The sequence below is a fragment of the Convolutriloba macropyga genome, chromosome 6, assembly GCF_964194025.1.
Source record: "Convolutriloba macropyga chromosome 6, txConMacr16.3, whole genome shotgun sequence".
NCBI classification, from domain to species: domain Eukaryota; kingdom Metazoa; phylum Xenacoelomorpha; order Acoela; family Convolutidae; genus Convolutriloba; species Convolutriloba macropyga.
Window position 1 is genome coordinate 28,707,645 of NC_134473.1, and position 26,415 is coordinate 28,734,059.

General features: G+C 33.5%; 1 protein-coding gene across 1 annotated transcript in view; it reads right to left on the reverse strand.

Annotated features, from left to right (window-relative positions):
- Nucleotides 1–3,875: 3,875 nt before the first annotated feature.
- LOC142341608 (uncharacterized) overlaps nt 3,876–26,415 on the reverse strand; it is an 83,546-nt gene continuing 61,006 nt past the window's right edge. Inside the window, exons 5-7 of the mRNA XM_075392694.1 lie at nt 14,190–14,424; nt 7,225–7,340; nt 3,876–4,152 (exon numbers count right to left, since the gene is read on the reverse strand). Of these exons, the coding sequence (XP_075248809.1) occupies nt 4,038–4,152; nt 7,225–7,340; nt 14,190–14,424 (466 nt within the window). The 3' untranslated portion in view covers nt 3,876–4,037. The remainder of the gene's footprint in view (nt 4,153–7,224; nt 7,341–14,189; nt 14,425–26,415) is intronic.

Below are 26,415 nucleotides of genomic sequence, written 5' to 3' on the forward strand. Positions count from 1 at the left end.
GTTCATTGGGAATCATTTGACTATGAATGAGGTTTGCAAATAACGGAACCTCGATATGAAAGTGACTAGTCTCTAGAAGTCTTTAATAAACAAAAAACTGATAAGTTTCCTAAAAAAAGAGCTCTCAAACAGAATTCGATCTTTTTTATAGTGAACTTCCCTATGAGACCAGAACTAGCCTTTTTATCGCCTTCAGTCTATTAGGAACACACAGATGGTTCATTTTGTGGCATGAAATGTAAATTTGAAATACTATTTTTATAGAAAATATCTTAGTTCGAAGAAAAATTACACTAAAAGTGAACAAAATCATGCCAAATATCCCGTGTTCACACAAAACTCCAATCCTCGATAACTCCTCGAAAAGACCGAAATTCAAAAAATACTTTTTATTTTGAATTCTGCGCTGGAACAGCTTTTTAATGATACCACTCATTTTTCTCTACGAGGAATACATCGATCGGCCAAAAATGACTGAACAAAAAAAACCATTTGAGTATATAGTTCCTCGCCCACAAGTGGGTCGGAAAAATAATGCTGAAGTTCTGAAATTGAAGTCAGGAAAATATGTTAATTTAATCACCTTCGTATGTTTATGTTTGCACCGACTACACTACTCGAAGTATGAGATAATCGTACGGAATATCTAAAAATCAACAAAAATACGACGCAAAATAATACACGTCGATGAAAACTTTCGGCAAAAATTAGTACCCAAACTTTATACTTAAAAAAAGTCTAATGCTAACGAAAACATGAAGAACCAATTTATTTGACTGAAGAAATGAAATGAGTACCGCAATTTTCTGAGCTGAAAAAAAACACTATCAAGCGAAGAACTAATCTGCCCCAAGGAAAGAGAAAAATCTTATTCAAAATCTATTCTACTTTCAACACAAATGAAGAAATTATTGTAATTCAAGTTAAATTCGTGTATTTTAAGTCTGGTGGCTTCAAAACGATCTCGATTGAATTACTTCGACTTAACTTCAATTTGAGTTTGCATTCTCAATTTAGATTTAATGAAAGCCAGCGGAAGTAATTTTATTCAGTTAAATAGGTCAGTTTTCACTTTTCACACAATACACAGGCTTGTAGAATGCAGTAACAAACAACATCAAAAATTTACACGTCAATGAAAAAATTTTCGACAAAAATTAAAGACCGAATTTAAAACTTACGTAAAGTCTTTCCCACAGCAGCTGAAATATAAGAATAGCACATACATCTTTGACAATGTGGTAAAACACTATAAACTTCAGCTCTGCAGATTATATATTCAACTATTCCTTCGAATACTATCTCTCGCACTATAAACCTCTGTCATCTACAAAAACAGGGGCAAACTTGCAGGTTGCAGTTGATTTTCGAATTACATAAAAACAAAAAAAAACGGAGAAAAACATTTGGTGGAAATCCACACTAAAAGTGCGTCCCGACACTGTAGATTTCTCTAATGAGAAACAAATGCAATGGGAAGTATTTCCAGCAGGTCAAATCTCTCAGCCTTTAACAGCTTTTCTCAGGTTAAACTTGATTGAAAAACACTTCAAAACCTAGTAGTTACAATAAATTGGAAGAGGCAAAACAATTTTGTGCTTTTTGCTATACAGTTAACAGTAGCTAAACGTTCAGAACCCCTTACTAAAAAGTAACTGCAACGAAAGAAAGAAGGAGGCTCCGCAAAGTGCGTTTGCACATATTGTTCTGAACCCATTTAACCACCTTTTTGAGAATAATTTTCCGGCAAAAGAAGCAGAGGTTGCAAAATTTCAAGATGAAGATTAGTTCATGCTGGGTAATATAAACTATATGGATTCTCAAAACGTCAGACGGTATCTCACTGGTATCAGCCTCACTAGTTTACACACCAGTGGGGTTGATGCCAGTGAGATTTATTTTTCTAACGAAAACATGAAGAACCAATTTATTTGACTGAAGAAATGAAATGAGTACCGCAATTTCCTGAGCTGAAAAAAACACTATCAAGCGAAGAACTAATCTGCTCCAAGGAAAAAGAGAAAAAATCTTATTCAAAGTCTACTCTAATTTCAACACAAATGTAGAAACTATTGTAATTCAAGTTAAATTCGTGTATTATAAGTCTAGTGGCTTCAAAATGATCTTGATTTAATTACTTCGACTTTACTTCAATTTGAGTTTGCATTCTCAATTTAGATTTAATGAAAGCCAGCGGAAGTAATTTTATTTAGGTAAATTGGTCAGTTTCCTCTTTTCACACAATAAACAGGCTTGTAGAATGCAGTAACAAATAACATCAAAAAATTACACGTCGATGAAAAAACTTTCGACAATAATTAGTGACCGAATTTTAAACTTACGTAAATTCTTTCCCACAGCAGCTGAAATTTAAGAATAGCACATACGTCTTTGACAGTGTGGTAAAAAACACTATAAACTTCAGCTCTGCAGATTATATATTCAAATATCCCTTCGAATATTATCTCTCGCACTATAAACCTCTGTCACCTACAAAAACGGGGCAAACTTGCAGGTTGCAGTTGATTTTTGAATTACATAAAAACAAAGAAAAACGCAGAAAAACAGTTGGTAGAAATCCACAATAAAATTGCGTCCCGACACTGCAGCTTTCTCTAATGAGAAACAAATGCAATGCGATGTAACGTCAGCAGGTCAAATCTCTCAGCCTTTAACAGCTTTTCTCTGGTTACATTTGATTGAAAAACGCTTCAAAACCTAGTAGTTACATTAAATTGGAAGAGGAAAACAATTTTGTGCTTATTGCTATACAGTTAACAGTTGCTAAACCTTCAGAACCCCTTACTAAAAAGTAACTACAACGAAAGAAAGAAGGAGGCTCAGCATAGTGCGTTTGCACATATTGTCCTGAACCCATTTAACCACCTTTTTGAGAATAATTTTCCGACAAATGAAGCAGAGGTTGCAAAATTTCAAGATGAAGAATAGTTCATGCTGGGTAATATAAACTTTATAGATTCTCAAAACGTCAGACGGTATCTCACTGGTATCAGCCTCACTAGTTTACACACCAGTGGGGCTGATGCCAGTGAGATTAATGTTTCTAACGAAAACTTGAAGAACCAATTTATTTGACTGAAGAAATGAAATGAATACCGCAATTTTCTGAGCTGAAGAAAAAAAAACACTATCAAGCAATAATCTGCGCCACAGCAAAAAAAAGGAACTCTCATTCAAAGTATTATCTTTTCAACACAAATATAGAAATTTATTTAATTCAATTTAAATTCGTTTATTTTAAGTCTGGTGGCTTCAAAATGATCTAGATTGGGTTACTTCGACTTAACTTCAATTTTATTTTGCATTCTCAGTTTAGATTTAATATAAGAGAGCAGAAGTCAATTTATTGAGTGAAATTGGTCATTTTCACTTTTCACACGATAAACAGGCTTTTAGAATGCAGTAACAAATAACATCATGTACACACCGCGGTTATTTGTTAAATTATTTAGCTGTTAAAGCGCAAAAGTCGACAAAAACACATGGGACAAATAACTCTTGGCATTCTCACAAGCGCCATCTAAAATAGTTATAACAGTTGAAGTTGAAAGGGACAAAACAGTTCTCACCAGTCATGAAGGTAGATCAAACTGCTATCGAGTTGACATTTAACATTTTCATACACCTAATTATCACCGAGCAGAAATAGCAGAGTAGTTAGCATTTCAAATGGCTTGCACAACAATTTAGTGTCCGTATACAAATTCCTCTGCACGGGAAAATCAATATGCTAGTTGATCTGTATAATTGTTTGAGAACTGAACATTTCGATTTGTTAACTTTCGAAATTTATTTTGGCTATGAAACCTCGCTGAACCAGATCACCTCATTGCAAGAGTCTAATCTGCAACACGTCATCGATGAAACAATGTATTCAGCAAATCAAAAATTCATCACACTATAGATTGGTCTATTCTACACATTAGACAAATGTACACTGTTAATAAATTTATTAGTCTATTCTACTCCAGAGACAAATATACAGCTGTATTGGTCTTCCTGTTTGGTCAACTAGGCTAGGCGTAAGTCCCACTGACTTGTTCACTTTCATCAACCAAATTGCCCTCTTTGTCAATTATAACTCGCATCTCTGATCCACCACATATTCTGACCCAACTCTCGGCTACTAGTCTAAAACACAATTGAAGTGGGGATAGAGATACAGAATTTCCGCTACTCTTCATACATACCCCGTCAAAAACAAAAATAACATAATTGCCAGAAAGTAGCCGCAATGGCTTTGTAGATCTGCAGTCTCAAAAAGATAGTGAAAGAAAGAGACCAAAAGAAAATTCTTTTCATTAAACGCTGAGAGGTTATATTTTGATAAGGAATCTGTTTATTTTATTGTTGCTTCCATTAGCTGCCCTCAAATACCCTTCAATTAGAGTGGCACGCACTCACTTGACCTTATCTTTTTGAATTGAAGAAAAGTCAATTTCAGAGTGAGGACGTCATTTTTGAGAGTGAGGTGAGTCACGCGTGACCAAAAACTTAATCACGCAAATGAACTCTCTCCACTAAGAGTGAAAAATGACGTCTTGCGCACAATTCAGTTGACATTGCAGCAACGATTGAACAAAAAGCAGATTTGAAGTGCTTGTGACGTCATGTGGTCGTACCCAAAATCTTGACGAAAAAAGAAACATGAAATTTCATTGACTAAACAAAAAACATAGAATGGACCATGAATGGATTAGAAAAATCAATAAAAAAATCCAATCGTGAAATCGAAAAAAAACGGTAAAAATTGAAGTCAAACTGCAGTATGTGAACAAAAAACACCACAAGCGAGAAGGCAAATTTTGTTCAAACAACGTTTTTCTCACTCAAATTTATTTGAGCACAATTAATAAAAAAAGGAAACAGAGTAAAAAAGAGAAAAAAAGGACAAATTCTCGGCAGTTTGTCATTAAGTTGCGAATCAATGACATTTTTGAACATAGCTGTCAGATTGCCGGAAAATAGCCACCGTTGATGCACATCGGGGTTGAAAAAAAAGAAGAGATAAATTGACCGAATTTTTTTGTGTCTTTTTTTTTTCATTGTCAAAAAGAGTTCTAATTTGAGGCGCAGTTTCAGTTGAATTCTAAAACTATACTTAATTCAGTTTCTAAACTGAAAGATAATAAGCTGAATACCAATGTCGGTTAGCAAACACTTTAATGAACCTTGATAACCTAATTCTCAATGACTTAATGACCAGGCTTTATCGGTTATAGCTGTTGAGATGCTGACGGGGGCTATTAATAACCGATTGTCTAATATTCTCAAAGTATGTGCAGACGAATTGCACAACCTATAAAACATAGCCGGCAGATTGCTGCAAAAAGCCGCCATTGATTCCCATAAACCCAATTGGGATTGAAAGGAAAAACAAACAGTCTTTTAACAAAAATATTTTAAAATGTGAACTATGTTGATGTTATTCCGTAGGTAGTAATACCCTTATTACGGGGAACAGAAGATTAGAGATGTTAACTATGATTTATATTGAAAAAGTTTCAGATGGGGTTATCTAAAATTGGTTTTTATGGGTTTATCCCGATTCTATTTTTGATTTGATTTTTTGATACCGACTCTGATGATTCTAGATTGTTTTTCCGAGCAATTGATGCTTAGGCGCACGTTGACGCAAAATTTTACGCAAAAAAAACAGCTGTGAACTAAAGTAAAGCTAAACAAACTTTTACTTGAAGAAGTAGAATAAGTTAGGGCCGCAATGATAACGGGCTGGGAAGATGAGCGAAATTTTTAAAAATTATAAGAAGCGATACATTTAAAAAAGAGATAAAAACAAGCAAAATAAAACTAATGGCAAAAAGTCTAAAAAATAATTATGATTTCTTATAAAAATTGTAGATTCTCAACAGTTATTAACACACAATGAGAAGCAGTTCTTGCTTATTCGCTGAGCAACCACACAACACGAACTCACTGGATAAAGCTTAAAACAAAAGAGAAAAAACTACAAAAACTGCAGAATTGATTTAATTAAATAAAAAAGGTGCTATCAGACCTTTAATTGCTTTCACTTAGTAACAATAACCTACAACCAACACTAATTAAACAATTCAATATGAAAAAAATAAGCTGAATGAAAAAACATTAATTAGTGGACAATAAATTTGAAACCCAGGCGGGTTTCATATGGGGTTTCATGTGCTTGGATTTTTACTTTAAGTTTGATTTAGTCCAAAACACGTCAAAATTTTAAAAAATTTTGATTAATTTTACTGTTTTTCAGATTTTAAGCAAAAAATTGTTAAATTTTTACTGTTTTTCAACTACAACAAACTTCAAGTAAACCTAAAACAACAAAAAGGACAATAAAACACACATGAAAGCTAATTTCAATGAAAAAATAGCCCGCGGACAAAGTAATAGAAAACCATAAAAAAGCGTCCAAAACGGCGAAATCACAAAAACAGATCAAGATTGCATGATACTTGATTGAGATGGTCAAAAATGCATCCGAACAAACGAATACATGCTAATATGGTTTAGAATAACCACTGCGCCCGAAGAAGTGAAGTAAAAACTAAAAAACTGCTTCGAGAAAGCCTAACGTTATCAAAATACTTCGCTCGCTTAGCAAAAATTTTCTCACACCTACTTTTCTCGCTCTCTGAACTCGCAGTCTGAACTGAAAATTATTCTGTTTTCTCTCAGCTCTTCAATTCGTTCAGCAGTTTGACCTAAACACTTATTTTTCACGTACGGAAATGACTTTTACATCCGGTTTTAAATACACTCCAAAAAATACACGAGTCGCAAAATGGCAGCGCCCCAATACAATTAAAATTCGTATTTGAATTTGAGTTTTAAAAAAACCAAGAGAAGGCCAATAATAGCCTCAGCTATCGCTTTACGCCTATTAATAAGCAACTTAAAACCCAGTACTTAAGGTTGCCACGCGAAAAGCTATCAAGTATACAGAGTTGTATGCAGAATTATAATATATCAAAACGCACATGCAAATTTTAAATTTGCCAGAAACTTGTATCCAGATTAAGGTCTTATAATGGAACTTTTACCACTTCAAAACTTGAAGAGCTACGCAAGAACCAAGAAACATTTAATCAAGAACCGCCACGCAGTTAGTTCCAGATTAATGGCAGCAGTTTTCAGTGACCTCAATAAGAGTCACGTTACCTAAACAACGCTTCAGTAATTAATTTTAGGAAATTGGGTACAGATTACTTGTCTTCTGAGTTGATCCATAGAGAGAATCCTCCATACATTCCTGGCACTGGATAGTACAGTCTGTCATCGTCAAACTCCTCCTCTCGCGTTCTCATCTCAAACAGAGGCGCTACCTGAAACAACACATGATGAAACAAACATCTAATAAAAAATCTCAATAATTAAAAAACAAGGTTAGATGCCGATATTAATTCTCCAACAAATGTGAGATGATTACAATCTGCTTATAACCAAAAACTATAATTTAATCAAACATCACAAACACTTGTTTCATTTTGAGCTTAATTTTTCTCGAGCATAAAGTAGTAGCAGTAAGGCGTTCAGCCAACCGAGTGCTTCAATGCAGCAGAATATTTTCCACATTGGTCTCAGGGTAGCTTTGTTGGTTTTTTAAGTTAAAAAAAAGGGGTTTAAGAGGTTGCGCAAATTACGTGTCTTCGGATAATTACATACTTCGGATAAGGCGCTTCGGATAATTACAGCAAAAGCAAGGTCTTTGAATTAAGTTCAGAAACTTCCTTTGTCATTCGGGTATTGCTTTCTCAATTTTCAGTCAAACTTCCTCTCAAAACAATTTTCAGAAAAAGTGTAAAAAAAACTCCCCAGCTTTAGAATTTCTTTCTCCGGCTGAAACACATTATTAAAATAGATTATTAAAATCACATTTAACTGCAACAAAATATGTCAACTGATATAGTATAATGGTAACGCGCAAACTTGAAAACTCACTTCCAACTGAATCGTATTTTGACTATCGCCTATGAAAAAGCCACTTCACCTGGCTAGTCCTTAGCCCTTGCAGAAATTTATTACGTCCTTCAAATAATGACTTACTGGTTGTTTGGGTAAGTAAAAAAGATGGTACGGGCCATAACCACTGTAAATATCAGCATGCAAAACAAAATGCATCAGAAAGAGTAAAGAAACTGAAGAACGTTTTAAACTAGCAGTGATTTTGAATGCAGATTTCATTAAACTTAGAGACATCCAGGGAAATTGCCTCCGTTCTTAGAGAATTGTTCAAGCTGTTTCAAACAAAACATAAACCAACTAACGTTGGACTGATTGCTCTCAAACGACGGACGAGGCAATTTAATTCAAGGGCTGTAGCGTAGATAAATTTTTGTTTATGGGTGCAAAAGCTTTGCTCTGGATGGGATTCCAAGACTCGACATCCGGAGTCCTCAACCCACGCATTCACCACGCGGCTATCACGCCCCTGTGCCTTCGTATGCTACAATCGCTTTCAGTTTAGCATCAATCTTTACTTCTGAGTACAAGCGATTGGGGTCACTTAAAAATGAAGAAGAGACGTTCGAAACAGTTACTTGAAAAGTCAAAGAAAGTTCTAGAATAAAAAACCAAAAATGGTCAAGCAAAAATTTTGCATAAAAACTTCGCTTCAAACAAAAATCAACGAAAACATCTCAACTACAAAGCAAAAACTTGGAAACTTTGAACATTTTCAATTTGAAGTTGTCCAATGAATAACTTTGATTGGTTAATAAATATAACATAACCGACTAACGTCGGGCGAATTGCTTTCTAACAACCGGCGAGCGGTTGGCTTCGTCAGTAGCTAGCCACAGTTTAGTGAAGATAGTGTTAGCTTAATTGAAGTGCGTGAGGTGAGGGTAATAGATGATAACATCACGCCACAACGGCAGCTGAAGCTCGTCATCAACACAAAAAGTTAAGGAAAGAGGGAGAGAGAGAGAGCGAGATAACACGTGAAGAAAAAAAGAATAAGAAGGGTACCCCAATCAACAGAGAGAAAGAGATAGAGAAAGAACTGGAAATAATTTCCATAGGGAAACTCGACTCTGCAGCTTCTAGTTTTCTAGCCTTGTTAGTAATTAAATCATATAGAAAAAACTGAAAGCACAAAATTCAAAAAGTTTCCACATTTCCCAGTGAAAATATTCAATACCATTTCTTGCCTCTGGGCTTCTGTCAATGAACCCATCAGCAAAACTTAAAGTTTTGTTGGCCAGTAAATTTAATAAAAAAATTGCTAAAAATTGTGACAATAAAAAGTTGGAAACTACTCCGTGGCAACTAAATATTTTTCAGTAAGTTATTATCAAACCCTTAAGGAGGTTTTCTAGCCCCTGGGTCTGGAAAAACTTGAATGACGATAAATGTCAAAAAAAATGAGAAAATGCAAATTTTGTAAAAAAAACCATACCACAATTAATTTGCCTACACAGCGCGCTAAGTTAACATTGAAAAACAAAAAGAACGTTTTCACCCCGATCGCCTATGTCACACAGTAGATTGAATTTTAAAAAGGCATAATTGACGTTTAAAATGCTGATTTGAGAATATTGGTTTGAAAGTGGAAATAATATGACGACAAAACTTGAAATCTTAAGAGAAGGCCAAAAACAGTGCTTCTAAAAACCAAAACACATCAATAGCGTCAACAAAGAGCGTCGCTTAAATCTGACAATTGTATTTAAAAATTGTCTGAAATTTAGAAATGAAAACATTTTAGAACAAAGTTTTTACAGGAAAAAAAGCGTTAGCATGAATCGATACCATAGATAACAATCATATGCTTGTGTAAAAAATTGACTAAAAAATTTGGCTATTTGAGGTTTAGCTTTACCTGTTTCAGTCAATTGTGGCTGATCGATATTTTTCTCGACAGACAAAACGGTACCAACGAAAAGCAATTTCAACACTGACTCAATTATTGCGGGGATGTTTTCAGTTTTCTCACGGAATAAAATTTTCTACTTTTTTACCCTTTCAAGTCATCGGATCTCTTTAAGTTGATCCAATGTATTACAAATTACTCCTCCAGTTAATCTCAGACAGAATAAAGTAGAAGTTTTGACTGAAAATTTTGCACTGAGAAAGAACAAAAACCAATAAAAAACAAGGACAACGAAACTTAGCACTGAGAAAAAGTTACTAAATCTAGACTTCATCATATCAAAACGATTAGCTGAAATCATACTTTTAAAAAACTCCTATATTGCAATCACAAATAAATTATTCATAAATTTGTGCCAATTGGTTTGGGAATTTACTCAGACTTTATGAGAAATGCAGAGCCTCCTAATTCGCCTCTAGAAAATCTAAAAAGCATCAATTATAGCTCCTTTTTTAAAGCTTTACCAAAATTTCTTTTTGCCGTTTTCATTGCCAACATTTTCATAGTAAATTAATGTGATCTCAGTCGAATGAAAAAAGCGCGACAAAAATTACCTCGAAACGGGGTAATTGCATGAATGAATGAACAAAAACTTGATTGAAATGATCGTGACGTCATATGGTCTTAACAAAAATCTTGAAATAAAAAGCAAAAGAAACCCAATAAAGGCTCCACTCAGCCATTAATATCATTTACTATCACAGTCATTAATAAAAAAAACAGTCGCCAAAATGTAAGGTGAAAGAACAAATATAAACAATTTTTATTTCAAATAAGGGTAAAAACAAGACTACAAAATTTGACAAAGTAAAGAATTTTAAGTTATAAGATGTAAAAATAAAAAGCACAGTATCCCTAAAGGTGACAATAGTCTGTAGTGAGTGTTTTCAATAGATGAACAGTACATTCGTACACTGTAAAACATAAATGAACAAATCCGGACCAATTGCTCTCAAACGCAAGACGGGACAGTTTTATTCATGGGGGTGGCGAAGCCTAGATAAATTTGAGGGTGCAACAACACCCACAGCCGAGTTGTTCGAAACCCCGACATCCCGGATGGTAATTTGAACAATCTCAGCTATTTTCGAAAATCAGATCACTCACAAATCAAGATCTCAATCGTAAAAAAATCACTGGAGAGCGAAAGAATTTTCCAGAACAAACACACGAAAACATTGCACAAAAAAGACATACGTTAACAATGATTGCTTCATACTTCGTTCGATTGCAAATAAAAAATTTGGAAAAACGAATGTTGCTTTTTCCGAAGCTACAAATGCTTATTATAATGTTCTTATCAAAACACACCAGCAAAATGTCGGAAAATAGCCAAACCAATTCCCAAACCACCGGTTCAGATTGAAAGAACAGAAAAATTTTTAAAAATTATTTTTCAATAAAGCTTTTAAATGCACGCTCTTTTAATTGATCCCGTAGTTAGACACATCCCTGTTTCTTAATGAGAGAATACTGCGATTAGTATCAACAGCCTAGTATCAAGTTGCCAACAAGCATTAGAGATGTTTACTAGGATTTATACGAGCAAAGTTCAAGTAAAGGGCATTTTTCGAAAAAAATATATGGTCACAGTCACAAAAACATTGGTATCAAACGAAAGTTAGATTCCTTTTATTCTCATTAGCAACCGATGCGACGTGTCAGTAATAGGATTTAAAGACGATACAACAAAATATAAAACAAAGACAAAATTGCGGCGTACGCTAATAGTATTTAACAAATAGTGTCAAGACAATAAAAAAGAACCAGGTAACAGACAAAATTCACCTGCATGCCGAGACCAAAGTGACCCCAATTAAACAACAGTGGTATGCTGACCAAGAATTTCACGATATCAGTACATAGACCTCGGCAGCCAAGTCACAACAACACCAAGAATTACAAGGAACCAGAGAGGAAAATGAAGAACAAACTTAATGAAAGACTACCGGAATTAAAAGAGTTAATCGGGAAGAAGGTAACGCTGAAAAAAGAAGGAGCAGAAAGTCTCCGCCGGGAAAATCATAAAGAAACAGCAACCACAGTCATGGAAGTTGTTAACCTCAGCAAAGTTCTTGATTCTAAGGCTCCAATGGTAAACGAAGAAAGGAAATTACCAAGAGCTGCAAGAACCCGCAACTAAGATCGGGTGACAGTCCTTCACTCAATAGTTACATGGTACGGACCGAAGAAAATGTTTCAAGCAGCTGTCCAGATTGTAAAGTTGAAGAGCACACAGTGCACCACTTGTTTGAATGTAGCAGCACTCCGACCGAGTTAACTATTGAAGACCTCTGTAGAAAGCCGAAAAAAGTAGCAGAATTCCTGAACCTGGCAACTGAAGATAGCACACAGACCGCACCATCTGAAATATCTGTGGAGAGGTCATCAACCGAAACACTGCATGAAACAACAGCAGAAAGTAGGCAGATTAGGAGTTTACCTCAGTTCTCCGCAAACAAAAACTGAGAAATTTGATGATGGGGCCTCTTACCCACCTCCAGACGTGCCCATGGAGTTCTCAGCTGGGAAGATGGCTTATGTGACTTTTTGACCGTTCAAAAACGAGTAACCAAGGAAGAAAGAAGCAACCAAGCATCCCACCGATTTAAAGAAGAGAGAAACTCAAAAAGCCACCAAGGACTGACGAAGAGCTACTACAACAACAACCAGGTAGAAAAGTGATCCAATAATTAGATAAGTTGTGCCCCACTAGCAACCCCTGCAACGACACCTGTCTTTAATGAGACTAATTGATAAGCCAACCAATGAGCTACACAGAGACAAAATTTTAAAAGTAATTCATTCTTAAAGTCATACAAAACGCTAGCTATGAATTTCAACCACTAATTTGAATAATTTATGGCCTATTAACAACAGATAAGACCCGTCATTACCGAGGCTATGTAAAAATACAACGAAATGAATGAAAAAGCGATCAAAACTACAAAAATTGTTTAAAATTTTTAAAGACAAAAAAGATCCAAGTCACAAAAACAGCAGCTAAGTACTTTTTGAGATTGACTTAAGCCTTATTAACAACCAAAAACACCTGTCATGAGACTAAAACACATTTGAATTATACATTGAAAACTCAAACTTAGCTCAAACTCAAACTCAGCTCAAAACTTAGCAGAAAACAGAGTCAGATTTGTAGAAAACACTAGGCTTGAACTGAAATAATTAACTTTAAATGAAATTAAGCCTGCAAAGCAACCAATGCGCGAATTGTCATTAATAAGGTTAAGTGATAAAACAGATAGTAAAATGAACTCGAAGCATTAGTTAGATTGACATATGCCTCATTGCCAACCGACTCGACGTGTGGTGGTTACTCAGACTAAGTGATAAGACATCAAAATAAATTTTGAAAACAATGTCTAAGTCATAGAGAGCATTAGTTTGTAAACTGAAACGACTAAATCGCGTTTAAGAAAAACCCACTAGTTGTCGTTGAAACCTGTCATTGATGAGACTAAGTGATCACACAATAGATTCCAAAAAATACGGGCAAAAATAAAGCGTAAACTATTATTTTAGGACAACAAACAATGTCAAAGTCATAAAAGATATTAGCTACCCATTGAGGGATTGACTCAATTGCCCTCAAAAAAATGTAAAAAAGTTCTTTGGATAGCAAAAAATGAGGGGAGCTACACTATACGGCTGAGATGAGGGCGGCAATTAAAATGAAAAAGGAAGGTGAACTGCATCAATAAAAATCACGGAGAGGAAAGTTGGACGAATTGCTCTTGAACAACAAGCGGAGCAACAAAAATCAGAGGCGGTGTAGCCTAAGAACTCCTTATGGGTGCAAAAAACACCGGCAATTGAAGGGTTTAGATCCTTCTCTCTTCGTATGCAGGACAAATACCTTAACTAAGCAATCACGTCAAATCCTCCAGTCTTACAATCGCTTTTTTGCGTAGTAGACTCAGTTTCTTAATGAAAGCAAGAATCAAGAAGAAAAGCGTCAAGAAAATGCTTTCCAAAAAGCGCGTAAATTTTTGGCTGATAATCTCTCGTTTAGATTTGACGAATTTTTTTGCTGAATTTGCACACCTTTTTACAAAGAAAAAAAGATTTCAATCAAATTGTGGCAATTCTTTGCTATACTGGTCTCGGTTTTCTGCCAAGCCACCATTTTAATGATTAAAAATTAATAGCAGACTAACTCCAAGTTCATATTTCTAAGTGCATGTGTTCATCGTTTCATTATGTTACGCAGACGCTTGATTATAAAATATAAAAAAGGATTGGTCAAAACTTTGAGTGACGAACACTACCGATTCCCTTGTACCTCTTTGTACGTTTCAAATGAACTCGCAACCTGAGGCAAGGATTGGTTGTTCTTTTTGATCAGTTCCTCCACTCTGTCTAAAATATGCTTGTGCAAAGTTGCCTCCATCAGTCCAATTCCTTTTTCATTCTCTGTTATTTCAGCTGGAAGTTTGAAGAGTTCAACGATGTCTGTTGGTCTGCATTTCATCACTGCAAGATCATACGCGGTTTTTCCTTCTGAGTTCTTTAATGACCTTCAAATCAAAACTGACATTAGAAATACTCAAGGTCCAGTGAAAAACAAGTATCAATTAGCATTTGAACCAATTCACAAAACACTGCCACATTTTGCAAAGTTTGCTGTTTCCCTAACAAAATGCATTGTGATCATTTTCGTCGAGAACACGAATGTTTAGATATTTCTAAACGGGTTTTCTAAAAAATGTCAAACGGGTTTTCTGCTAGTGATGTTATTTTAAAACTTTATATCTACAAAAGAACAAAGAGGACAGGAAATGTACGATACCGCAAAACAAATCAAACCACCAATACAAAAACAAAACCGTCTAACGTAGGGCGGGAGGATTTAATTCAGATGGAGCTGCAGCATAGATAAATTTCTGGATCCTTTCCGTTTGTGCCCCCAGTACGTTATGCACATAACCGGTAGAAAACCGGAAACTACTCGACGAGTCGTGCAATACAAACTGTAATCTTACAAAAAAAATAGAAAAAATGATACAAAAATTTGCAAAAAAATCGGGATTCATTTGCTTAAAAACCAAAAAAGAAAGTGTTCAAATTTGAAGAAATTATTTTTAGGTGCAGGTGGGGTTAGGCGTTGGATAATCAGGTGGGTAGTATGGGGTAGTTGGAGGCTGGGTCAGTCATGTGCGGGGGGGGGGGGGGGGTGGCTTGAGTGGATGGGGGCGCTGGTTTGTAGCGAGGTGTGAATATCGGGGTACGATGGGGCGGGGCGTTAATGGGGGTTACGAATGGGGGAAGGCGGTAAAAGCTCAATGGAAGGCAATGTTGACTGGTCAAAACTTCAAATGACCATTTTAACTTCAAAATGACCTTTTCATCTTCAATATTACCAACAGTTCCTGATAAATTTATTTTAGAATTATATAGGATTCGAAAACAGAAGTCAGCGTTCCAAATCAAAGTCAGTGTTCGAAAGAAAATTAGTCTAAAATGATCTCATGGACAAACTGGCTTCAGCTTAAAAAAATTAGCACGTAGAATACCGGAAACAACTCGAAAAGTTGTGCAATATAATTTCTACAACAGAAATATCAAGAAGAGCCGTTATTCTAGCGAAAGAACGCTGATAAAACTATAGAGGTCTCTAATTTGGATATTGAAGAGTGACAGTTATGGAAAAAAATGTTCTCAAACTTTTCGACATTGAAGATTACCAGCATTCCTGATTATTACATTGGTAATTACAATTGAATTCGAATGTTCAAAAATAAAAGAAAAATTTCATGTCATGAACAAACTTGGGCTAAAAATTCTGTAAAATATCATTACTCCTCGAGTTGTAAAAACCTATAGTACATCAATACACCTCTTCGACACACAAGTTGTTCAAGACACAATAGTTGATCCAAATTTCGTTCAAGAAAATTTAAACATACCCGGCAGATTGCCGGAAAATAGCCGCCGTTGATTCCAATAAGCATGATTGGGATTGAAAGAATAGAAGATATTGAAAAAAAAAGATTTTTGCACAAAAACATTTTTTAAGTCCGATTTATTTTGATGTGTAACATAACGTACTTCTGTTTCTTAGAGAGAGGCTATAGGGGCTACTATGAATACCAATAAGCATTAGAGATGGTAACTAAGACTTATAGGAATGACGTTCAAATAGCGGGCATCTAAAATTGGGCTTTATGGGTTTATCCCGTTTCTACTTCTGACTTCAATTTTTTATACTAACTCTCTTCATTTTGAATTGCTTTGCTGAGCAACTGATGTTCAAAATCACTTTTAGCAGAATGAGAGAAGAGAGAAACTAGCCTAGAGAAGTCAAAAAGATATCACGCAAAATGTTGAAACAGTGGCAAAATGAGGTAAAGCGAAACATTTTTTTATTGGACGAAGTAAAAAAACATAGCAGAACAAGTCCTGACGTACAATTCAATGAATTTTCATTGACTAAACAAAAAAAATAGACCTAGAATGGAATATCAGTGAATTGAGAAAACCATTTTAAAAAATCAGATAAAAAAAAACAAAACAAAAAATCAATGTCAAAATGCCGCATGTGAACAAAAAAAAACTACTGTCGAGAAATTAAAAATTAATTCAAACAAAAAACTAGGCCTAGAAAGAGCTGTGAATGGATTGGGAAAACCATTTAGAAAAAAATCCGATCCAAAAAATCGAAAAAACCGTAAAAATAACAGTGAAATTGCCGCATGTGAACAAAAAATCACTACCGAGAAACCGAATTTTTGTTCAAACACCGTTTTCTCACTCTACTTTAAAATTAGAGCAAAAAAATTCACGCCGCAAAACCACTCGCTTTTTCTCTCCACTTCCTGTTTCGGCGTGACCAAAATCACTACTCCAATTTGACTTCAAAAATCATGAAAATGTGTGAACAGATCTTAAAAAAAAACATAGCAGGACAAGTCCTGACGTACAATTCAAAGAATTTTCATTGACTAAAAAGAAAAACTAGACCTAGAATGGACTATGAGTGAATTGAGAAAACCATTTTAAAAAAATCAGATCAAAAAATAAGAAAAAAAAACAAAATCAATGTCAAAATGCCGCTTATGAACGAAAAAACCACTATCGAGAAATGAAATTTTAATTCAAACAAAAAACTAGGCCTAGAATGAGCTGTGAATGGATTGTGAAAACCATTTAGAAAAAAATCCGATCTAAAAAATCGAAAAAACATTTAAAATCAGAGTGAAATTGCCGCATGTGAACAAAAAACCACTACCGAGAAACCGAATTTTTGTTCAAACACCATTTTCGCACTCTACTTTAAAATTAGAGCGAAAAAATTCACGCCGCAAAACCACTCGCTTTTTCGCTCCATTTCCTGTTTCGGCGTGACCAAACTCACTACTCCAATTTGACTTCAAAAATCATGAAAATGTGTGAACAGATCTTAAAAAAAGACAGCGCCCCAATACTATTCAAATTCTTTGAATTGTAAAAAGACAGCGCCCCAATACAATTCAAATTCTTTGAATTGTAAAAAATAGGAGCGCTATAATAGCCGTCTGAGAAGATGAGGGCGGCTATTAAACATAAACCGACTAATGTCGGAAGAATTGCTCTCGAACGACAGGCGATGCATTTTATTCAGGGGCTGTATCATAGATAATTTTTTCTTTGTGGGTGCAAAAAGTTGACCACACCGGCATAAATAGTTGATCACGCCGGGAATCGAACCATAAACCTCCCCCTCCCTCGCCAGAATCACTGCGCACTCGGCTATCAGGGCATTCTTGTTGCTATGCTGCAATCGATTTCATTTTAGCAACGAGATTTACGTCGGAGTAAGAGCAATATAAATCACTCAAAATGAAGAACGAAAGCGTGAAAAAGTCACTTGAGAATTCAAAGAAGGTTCAAGAAGAAAAGCGCAAATGGTCAAGTGAAAAATTAGCATAAAAAGATCAACATGTTTACGATAATTGCTACGAACTTCGTTTGAGGGCAATTAAGAAGATCAACTCAGATCGGAACAGAAAAACGTTACTGCTACAGTGCTAACAGGAGAACTCTCATCGACAGCAATAATTCTTTTGGCTAGATTGAATTCTAAACTCGAAAGAAACAAAGAGCACGTTGCGCAACAAACTTGATTGTAATTCATATTGATGATATCGCATTTAGTTTCCCTAAGGCATAATTGTCAACAGCTGTAGTCGAAGATAGATGGAGATTACAACCATCACGCTTTTCAGATGTATATAGCAGGTAAATTGTCTAAATAGCTGCGAGATATACTTACTAGCTGAGAGTATAGAAAGCAACACATACAGAACTGAGGTGGAGTTGCCGATGCCAAATATGTCAACTTCTCAATGAAATTTCTGTCGCAGTGCTTCCTTATTGAAAGCCTTCATTATGCATGAGTCCTTAGGGGACCTTGGAAAGTATAAAAGCAATATCGAGCAACCCTAACATTAGTTTGAAAAGCTATTGAGAGAGTGAGAGTAGTGGATAAAACAGGGATACCAACCACCAGTAAAATTTGACCCTTTCTCCTAACGCTAATCGCGCATGTCGAATCGGGCCAAATTTTACTGCTTGTTGCTATCCCTGTTTTATCCACTACTACATATTCAGTCTAAGTCTAGCATTAAATTATGAAATGGCTTAATTCTAGAAAATAATAATAAGCTCGTTTGCTGTCTCACTTAGTATCGAGTAAATTATGCTTGTGACAATCAGTAGCTTGTAACAACCAGTAGCTTGTAACAACCACTAGCATGGTAACAACCAGTAGCTCATAACAACAAGTACCTTGTAACAGCCAGTAGCACGGCAACAATCAGTAGCTTGTAACAACCAGTAGCTCGTAAAAAAAATAAAGCATTGAAACAACCAGTAGCTTGTAACTCCAGTAACTAATCTTCATTCTGATTGGCTGGTCAGTAACGCGTAACAGGTTACTTCGTAAAGAATGTTCTAGAACAATTCTCCATGTGGGGACCTCTATTCTCCACGGCACTTTTTGGCCATTCACCATGGCTTTCGCTTGGCTACACAAAAGAGCTATCTTTTGAACAATAACATTTATTAAACAAGCATAATTAAGGCAAACGAAATAAATATCAAAACTTAGACATAAAACATATGGATTTTTAGCATTAACTCGAGAACTAAAAAAGGTATCAAACTCAAACTTTGTGAATGGATAACTATTTGTTGGGTGCACACTCCATGAAAATGAGGTCTGTACGCCAAGGAGGTGGAGTGGGGCTACCTTTTTTAATTCTATGACCAATCTTAATACGTGAGGGAATTTTTCAAATGTAAATAGCTCCAAAACTGTTGGTTCAAAATTGAGCAAATTTCGCAGTGACTACCACAGGCCTATATTATAAGACATGCAAGAAGAACGAACTAAATCGGACGGATACTTTTCGAGATAATGAGATTTAAATTTCAGATTGCAACAAAATTTAGTAATGAATGTTATCTTCTCTTCCAAATAAATCTTCAAAAATAAGTTCAACGACTCCAGTGTTCTGGTCATTGACGTAAATGCCGGAATGGTTAACTCGAATATCCCCTTTGAATATTCACCAGATTCATGGAGAAAAACTAAAGCTATTTTAAGCATTTCTCACAAATTTCTTTCAGTTAATTTTTTGTGCATAATTTGCAACACATTTGAGTTATAGACTAACTAATTCACATTTGAGTTATGTTCTGAATTGATGTACTATTAGTGGTTGCTAAATGTGAAAGAAAGCTAATTTTACATATTTTTTTTATTTTAAAAAATTAATTTTTTTCCAAAAAAAATTATAAAATTTCAAAATAAGCGTGAAATCCCTCTTTTAAGAGCGAATCACTCCTCAAGAGCGAAAAATAGCCCCTATCGGAGTGATGCCCCAGTACAAAATCGCTATTTATCGCGCTTAAAGAGTGATTTCCCTCTTTTTTAAATAACTTTTAAAATGATCTAAATTTTTTAATAATTTTTTATTTTTCTATATTTTTTATTTTAAATTATCTATACTCTTCAATAAATTTATATTCCTTTTACTTTTTCTATATTTATTCCATTATTAATAAGAAATGATACAAAATTATAATATTTACACGAACAACTATCCCCAGTTTGGGTAATAGCTCTTCGAGGATTTAAATTTCCACTAAATCCTCTAGCTAATTCTACATCTGGATGTTGTTTCTCTACATGGGCTCTTATCCCATCATATCTCACAACAGAAGGACAATAAAGACAATTAACTTTAGCTGAAGTACAATTTCTACATGTATACTTACTCTCATCAAAATCAGTGAGTGATTTTACAGAATTACATTTATTACAATTTCTAGTTAAGACTTTGGTGTTAAGGTTAGAGTTAGAGTTATAGTTAGAGTTAAAGCTAGAGTTAGAGTTATAGTTAGAGTTAGAGTTAATGCCAGAGTTAGAGTTATAGTTAATGCTAGAGTTAGAGCTAGAGTTACAGTTAGAGTTAGAGTTAATACTAGAGCTAGAGTTATATCCAGATTCATCTTTAAAAGAACAATCAGTTTTCACACAAATGCCACTGAATGTTTTATCACCACATGTACATTTACTAATTTTATCTTCATGATATATTGAATAATGAAAAGCTAAATTAAAAGGGAGTCCACATTTATGACTACACTCGAAACATTTTATAACCATTTATAATTGGCCAAATTTCAGTTACACCCAACATATTTAGCCAAGATTTTAATTAACTCTTTAGTATTATCTTTAGACGCGACACACTCTGTTAAATATTTCTTCCCCGTCGTATTGAGTCTATTAGTTTTATATCTTCTATCTAAAATCACTTCAAGGACTAATTCCGTTTTATCTCTAACAAAGTTTATAATTTCTTCGCTAAATTCTTCATTATTTCCATATAGTCTGTTTAAATACCTTCGTCGTATTGAGTCTATTAGTTTTATAACTTCTATCTAAAATCACTTCAAGGACTAATTCCGTTTTATCTCTAACAAAGTTTATAATTTCTTCGCTAAATTCTTCATTATTTCTATATAGTGTGTTTAAATACTTTCGTCCATCTTTATTTAAAATTCCAGTCTCTTTATTTATATATTCTCCTTGTAGCTTTTTGATAAACTGTTTTCTTCGCTCTTCTTCTCCGCATCAAAAGTTAACCAATGTACTAGCTCTATTTAATATATAACTTGCAATCGTTGCCACATGTCCAGCAGTTTTTACTGTTGTATAAGGACTCATATAACTATATATCATAAAACATGTACCTATAATTCCTAAAATAGTTGATGCTAACCTTAAATCATGAGCTTTAACCATTTCTTGTGTCAAAACATCATTCTGTATTTTTATACCTTTTAATGTAAGAAGTTTATTGAAATAGAACTGATAATTATCATGATTAATAGTATTTCTATCTGTAGCATTTATCATAAGTGGTTTCATATATGATATAAGTTTATTTTGTCTTCACTTTCTAATTTATCGTTTAAACTAAGAGCTTTCAAATCAAGGAAACCAACTCTCGAGCCATATATCATAGTTCTATTCTTATCAATAATAATAAAGGTACTCTCTTTCCTATTATATTTAATTATACCTTAACGAAGTTCATCTGACATTCCATCTGTACAATTATAATAGTTACTATTTAACTCACTAATTATTTTATTGAAGTTATGTTCACATTTATAAATTTCATTAAAATATTTAAATAGATCAGCTCCATTATAAGTTGTTAATTAAATAGTATCACAACTCATTCTTGCTGTATTAATTATTTGAGCTGGTTTATGACACATTACAATCAGTTGAACATTATAATGTCTTTCTGTGAAATAATAAGCTATATCCTTACTTAACTTACCACCCATATCATCAAGAACAATTACACTATCTTTGAATTTAGACTTATTTTTTGATGTGATCATATTTATATCGCATGTATTAAATCCAATATAAAACTCACCAGTCTCAGGATCTATCCAATCTCTATCATCTTTAAATACTATGATTATATTTTTAGCTGGCTGTTGGTTTTGGTCTTGGTTTTGATCGGTGTAACCGCTTGGTTTACCACAGACGGAGTCTGTTCGCGGATCGTAACCACTTTGTGGATCCAAGTATAACTTTAGGTATTGTCTAATAAAATGTTTTGCCTCTACCAGTTCAACTATAAACAATAGTATGTAATGGTGACCTTTCATATTCAAATCTAACTAGACTCCTATTCATAAATCCAACAAAGCTTTCTTCTAGTTTTGTATATTTACTTGGTATTGAATCATGTATTATATAACAAATTCCAATTAAGAAAATAAAAATTATAACCGCGCCGCCCGTCTCCATTTTTATACCTATTAAAAATGCTTGTCCTAACTTTTGAGGAACTCAATAATAAATTTAATATTGATAATAATGCTATGAGTGATATCAGAATAAAAGATATAGGAAAAGATATAAGTCTAACACCAATTGAAATAGTAATGAGAGATCAGACTCTAGATAACACAAGTGAACCTAACTTCAACATTAATGTCAATCTACATCCAAATGATGGTACACATTGGGTTTTAGTTATAAGAAGAGAAGGTGGTCCTGTATATTACTTTGATAGTTTTGGTGTTGAGACCCCACCATTTTTTTTAGAAGAAAATGATGATCTAGGCTCTAATGAGAGAATACAACAATATGATGGATCATATTGAGGGGCTTATTGTTTATACATGATCTATCTTATTGATAGAGGATTTAGTATTAACAATGCTTTGAATATTCTAATTAATCAATGTAAATATCCAGGAATATATATAATGAGTGTTTTTGTTTAGGTTGTAGTAAAGATCTACGAAAAAGCTTTGCTAAAAATGATAACGTTAATGATAATGATAAAATTAACGATAATGTTAATGATACTGATCTACGAAGTAGCTTTACTAATAATGATAAAGATAATGATAGTGTAAAAGATAATGTTAATGATAAAGATAATTATCTACGAAGTAGCTGTACTAATAATGATAATGATAATGTTAATGTTAAAGATAATCATAATGATCTATGAAGTAGCCTTGCTAATAATGTTAATGATAATGATAATGTTAATGATAATTTTATATAATTATTTGATAAAAAACATCAAAGGGGTAAACCTAACAACAAAGAATGTCTTAGTAACAATATCTCTGTAAACATAAATGAAGATCTACAATCATGGCTAAATGATGATAATATAATTACAGAAGCTACACTCCCAGAGAACTTTAGATGTATAATATCTGGTCCTAGTGAATGCGGTATGACATTCTTTTTAAAAAAATTAATTCTGGCTAGAATATACTTTGATAAGCTATACATTATTGGTCCCACTGGTGATCATTATGAAGGTGTAGAGAGTTATAATCGACGAAGTCGCAACTCTGTTGACGATACAGCAGATGTTGAGTTTGTTAAAGATATTAAAGATTTACCCTCTCCCGATCAACTACCCAAAGACCTAAAGAAACTAATGATATTCGATGGTGTTAGAGCCAAAGAACCAGTTATTAATGAATAGTTTTGTAGAGGTAGATATAATAATTGCAATATGATATATTTTAATCAAAATCTATTCACAATAGATACAGTGTTAGAGAGAATTGTAATCTATTTACTTTATTTGAACAAAGAGGTAAAGTCCGCATATCTATATATCAAGATTTCTTTAACAATGTTGAACTTAGTTATAATGATTTTGCTAATAAATGTAATAAGGTATGGAAAGAGCCTTATAATTATATTGTCATTGATATAACTAAAAATAAAAATATTAATGGTAAACTAAGAATTAATTGGGATCGGAGAGTTTTGTAGTTTAGTTTAAGTTCAAGTTTATATCTACACCAGCTCAACGAAGTTGCTGACTACGTCAGATGTAAAGTAAAACTTAATACATCACCATTAATGTCTATAGTTCTTCCATGCTCATCTTTAATATGAAACTCTATATATTCTATTCTATCTTTAGTTACATTTTGATACAAGATATTAGTTGGTATAATATTTATCAAGTAACCTGGTGGTTCTGTTAGAGTAAAAGTATATAGTATGTCTGTGTTATTCCCATTATCTTCAACACCAGATATCACATTACAATGAATAATAATAGTACTAAAACCCATAATATCAACAATTTTCTGAGATGTATATTTACCTTGTTCATATACTATTTTTCTAAAGCCCAGTAATGGGGCTATTGAATTTTCTATGTCAAAGTTAATTGCACCTTGTTTTACTTCCATTAAACTTTTCATTGAATTCTTATCAGATTCTATTATAACATTAACGTTAGTTTCTTCTTTTATTAATTCTGCTATTTCGAATAATTCATATGCTCCTGGTATAATAGCTAAAATACGGGTATCTGACCATGTTTCGCCCTTGATATCATATATGAATTGATTGTTCCTTCTATTCACATTAAACACCAAATTATAAACCTTAAACATAATTTTGATTAGTTAAGTATAGGTTCACTAAAGTTAAACTTTTCTGTTGGCTTTATCATTCTAAAGTTGAGTGTATGCTCTTCTTTAGTTTTACTTAGAGTTTCATTTATCTTTTGTAGTTCATATAAGATTAACGAAGTTGTATTTCCCGTGATTAAACTGTCAGTCATTTTATTATATTCAAATATTAGATTATATTTATGGTGAAACATAGGAGAAGCCCCATAATTATAATTATAGCTTTGGTTATATTTAAATATTAGATTATATTTATGGTTATAATTATAGCTTTGGTTATCCGCAAAGCGGTTACACCGAGAGTTATAATTATAGCTGTGGTTTTAGTCATAATTATAATTATAGTCTTAGTTATAATTAAAAACTAAACTTTTATCTAATAAAAATGAACTTTGATTTGGGTACAACTTATGGTTATAATAATGATATACACAAAAGTAAGATTATAAAGTATAAACCAAATAATCTAGCAACAAAGAATACGGTTAATACCAATATTAATATCGTCCTCAATAGAGAAGAGAATCATTTAAATTTGCGTGATTCCTATCTAGAGTTTGTTGTATTAGATGATGCTGGTGGTGTATTTGCTAATAATGCTAATATCAAATTAGTTAATTATGGTATGATGGCATTGTTTAGTTCAGTTAAGCTTGAAACTTTGAAACTAGTGGTAGTAGGACTATTGAAAATATAGATCATTGTCATCCTAATCTATTGATGTATAAGTTATTAACTAGTACTGATGATGAATATGAGAGTGGTTTTGTTAGAGATCAAGGCAATAGAGATAGTCAACCTAAAGGTGACCATATTGCTGCAGAACGAGGTCATATGTATATGATGATTAAGATGAGTGATCTTTTTGGTTTTGTAAATGATTTAGAAAAGATTATTTATGGTTTAGGATTTAAACTAATACTAAAAAGAAATAATAATGATAGAGCCTTATTTAGAGTTAATGCTGGTGCTTATGCAGTTGGTAATGATGTTAATATAGATATTAGAGATTTATCATGGTGTGTTTCCAGTATTGATCCTAGTAATGACAATAGATTGATTGTGCAAAAGGGTTTAAGTAAAAAGAATAATGTAGAATTTAGTTATTATGAAGGAAAGACATTTTATAAGAATGTACCCAATGCTACTAACTTCCTGTTTGATCTAGGTATGGAAAGTGTGATGGAAAGACCACAATATATAATAGTTGGTTTTGAAAATAATAATGTTAATGAACAAACTCATGATGCAAGTACATTTCATATGATGTATGTTACTGAATGTTATTGTAAGATTGGTAGCGAGTTTTATCCTGAGGATAGAATGAATATTAATTATGGTACCAATAATTATTATGAGGCTCTTAAATGAGAATGTTAGCTTTAATAAAGTTTATAATGGGCTACCACATATAAAACCATATACAAATCATAAAATATTCAAAAGCAGTTATAGAATATATGTATTTGATACTAGTTATCGAAGTGATCATATAGGTCCACAACCAATACAACTTAATTTTAAATTTAGTGCTGCAGTTGCCGATGTTATATGTCATGCATTAGTATTAACTAGAAAGGTTATTAGTGTAAATAGTGACGGGAATGGGATGGTTGATATAGTATCATAATTATATTTATAACTATGGCCCTGGTCATTATTTTAGATATATCTCTAGCTATAATCATCTGCGAAGCAGTTCCTGATAATTATAATTATTTCTTACTTGTCATAACAAAACCCCTAGCAAAAATAATATCTAGTTTCTTTTTATTCTCTAGAGATAAGCCTCCAGCTTCAAGCTTAATCTTAGCCTTGCGCCTAACCTTAGGCTTAGGCTTCATAACAAAGGGATTATACTTTTCAACTTCCATTATTTTTTATATATAGAAATGAGTCCTTCAAATAAGTTCAAAACTAATTCATATTGTGTTGGCGGTAGACATTATAGTGGTACCATTAATATAAGAGGGGTTGTCTCAGCTAAAGGAACTAAGATGTTAAGGGGTAATTGTGTTAATTGTACAAGG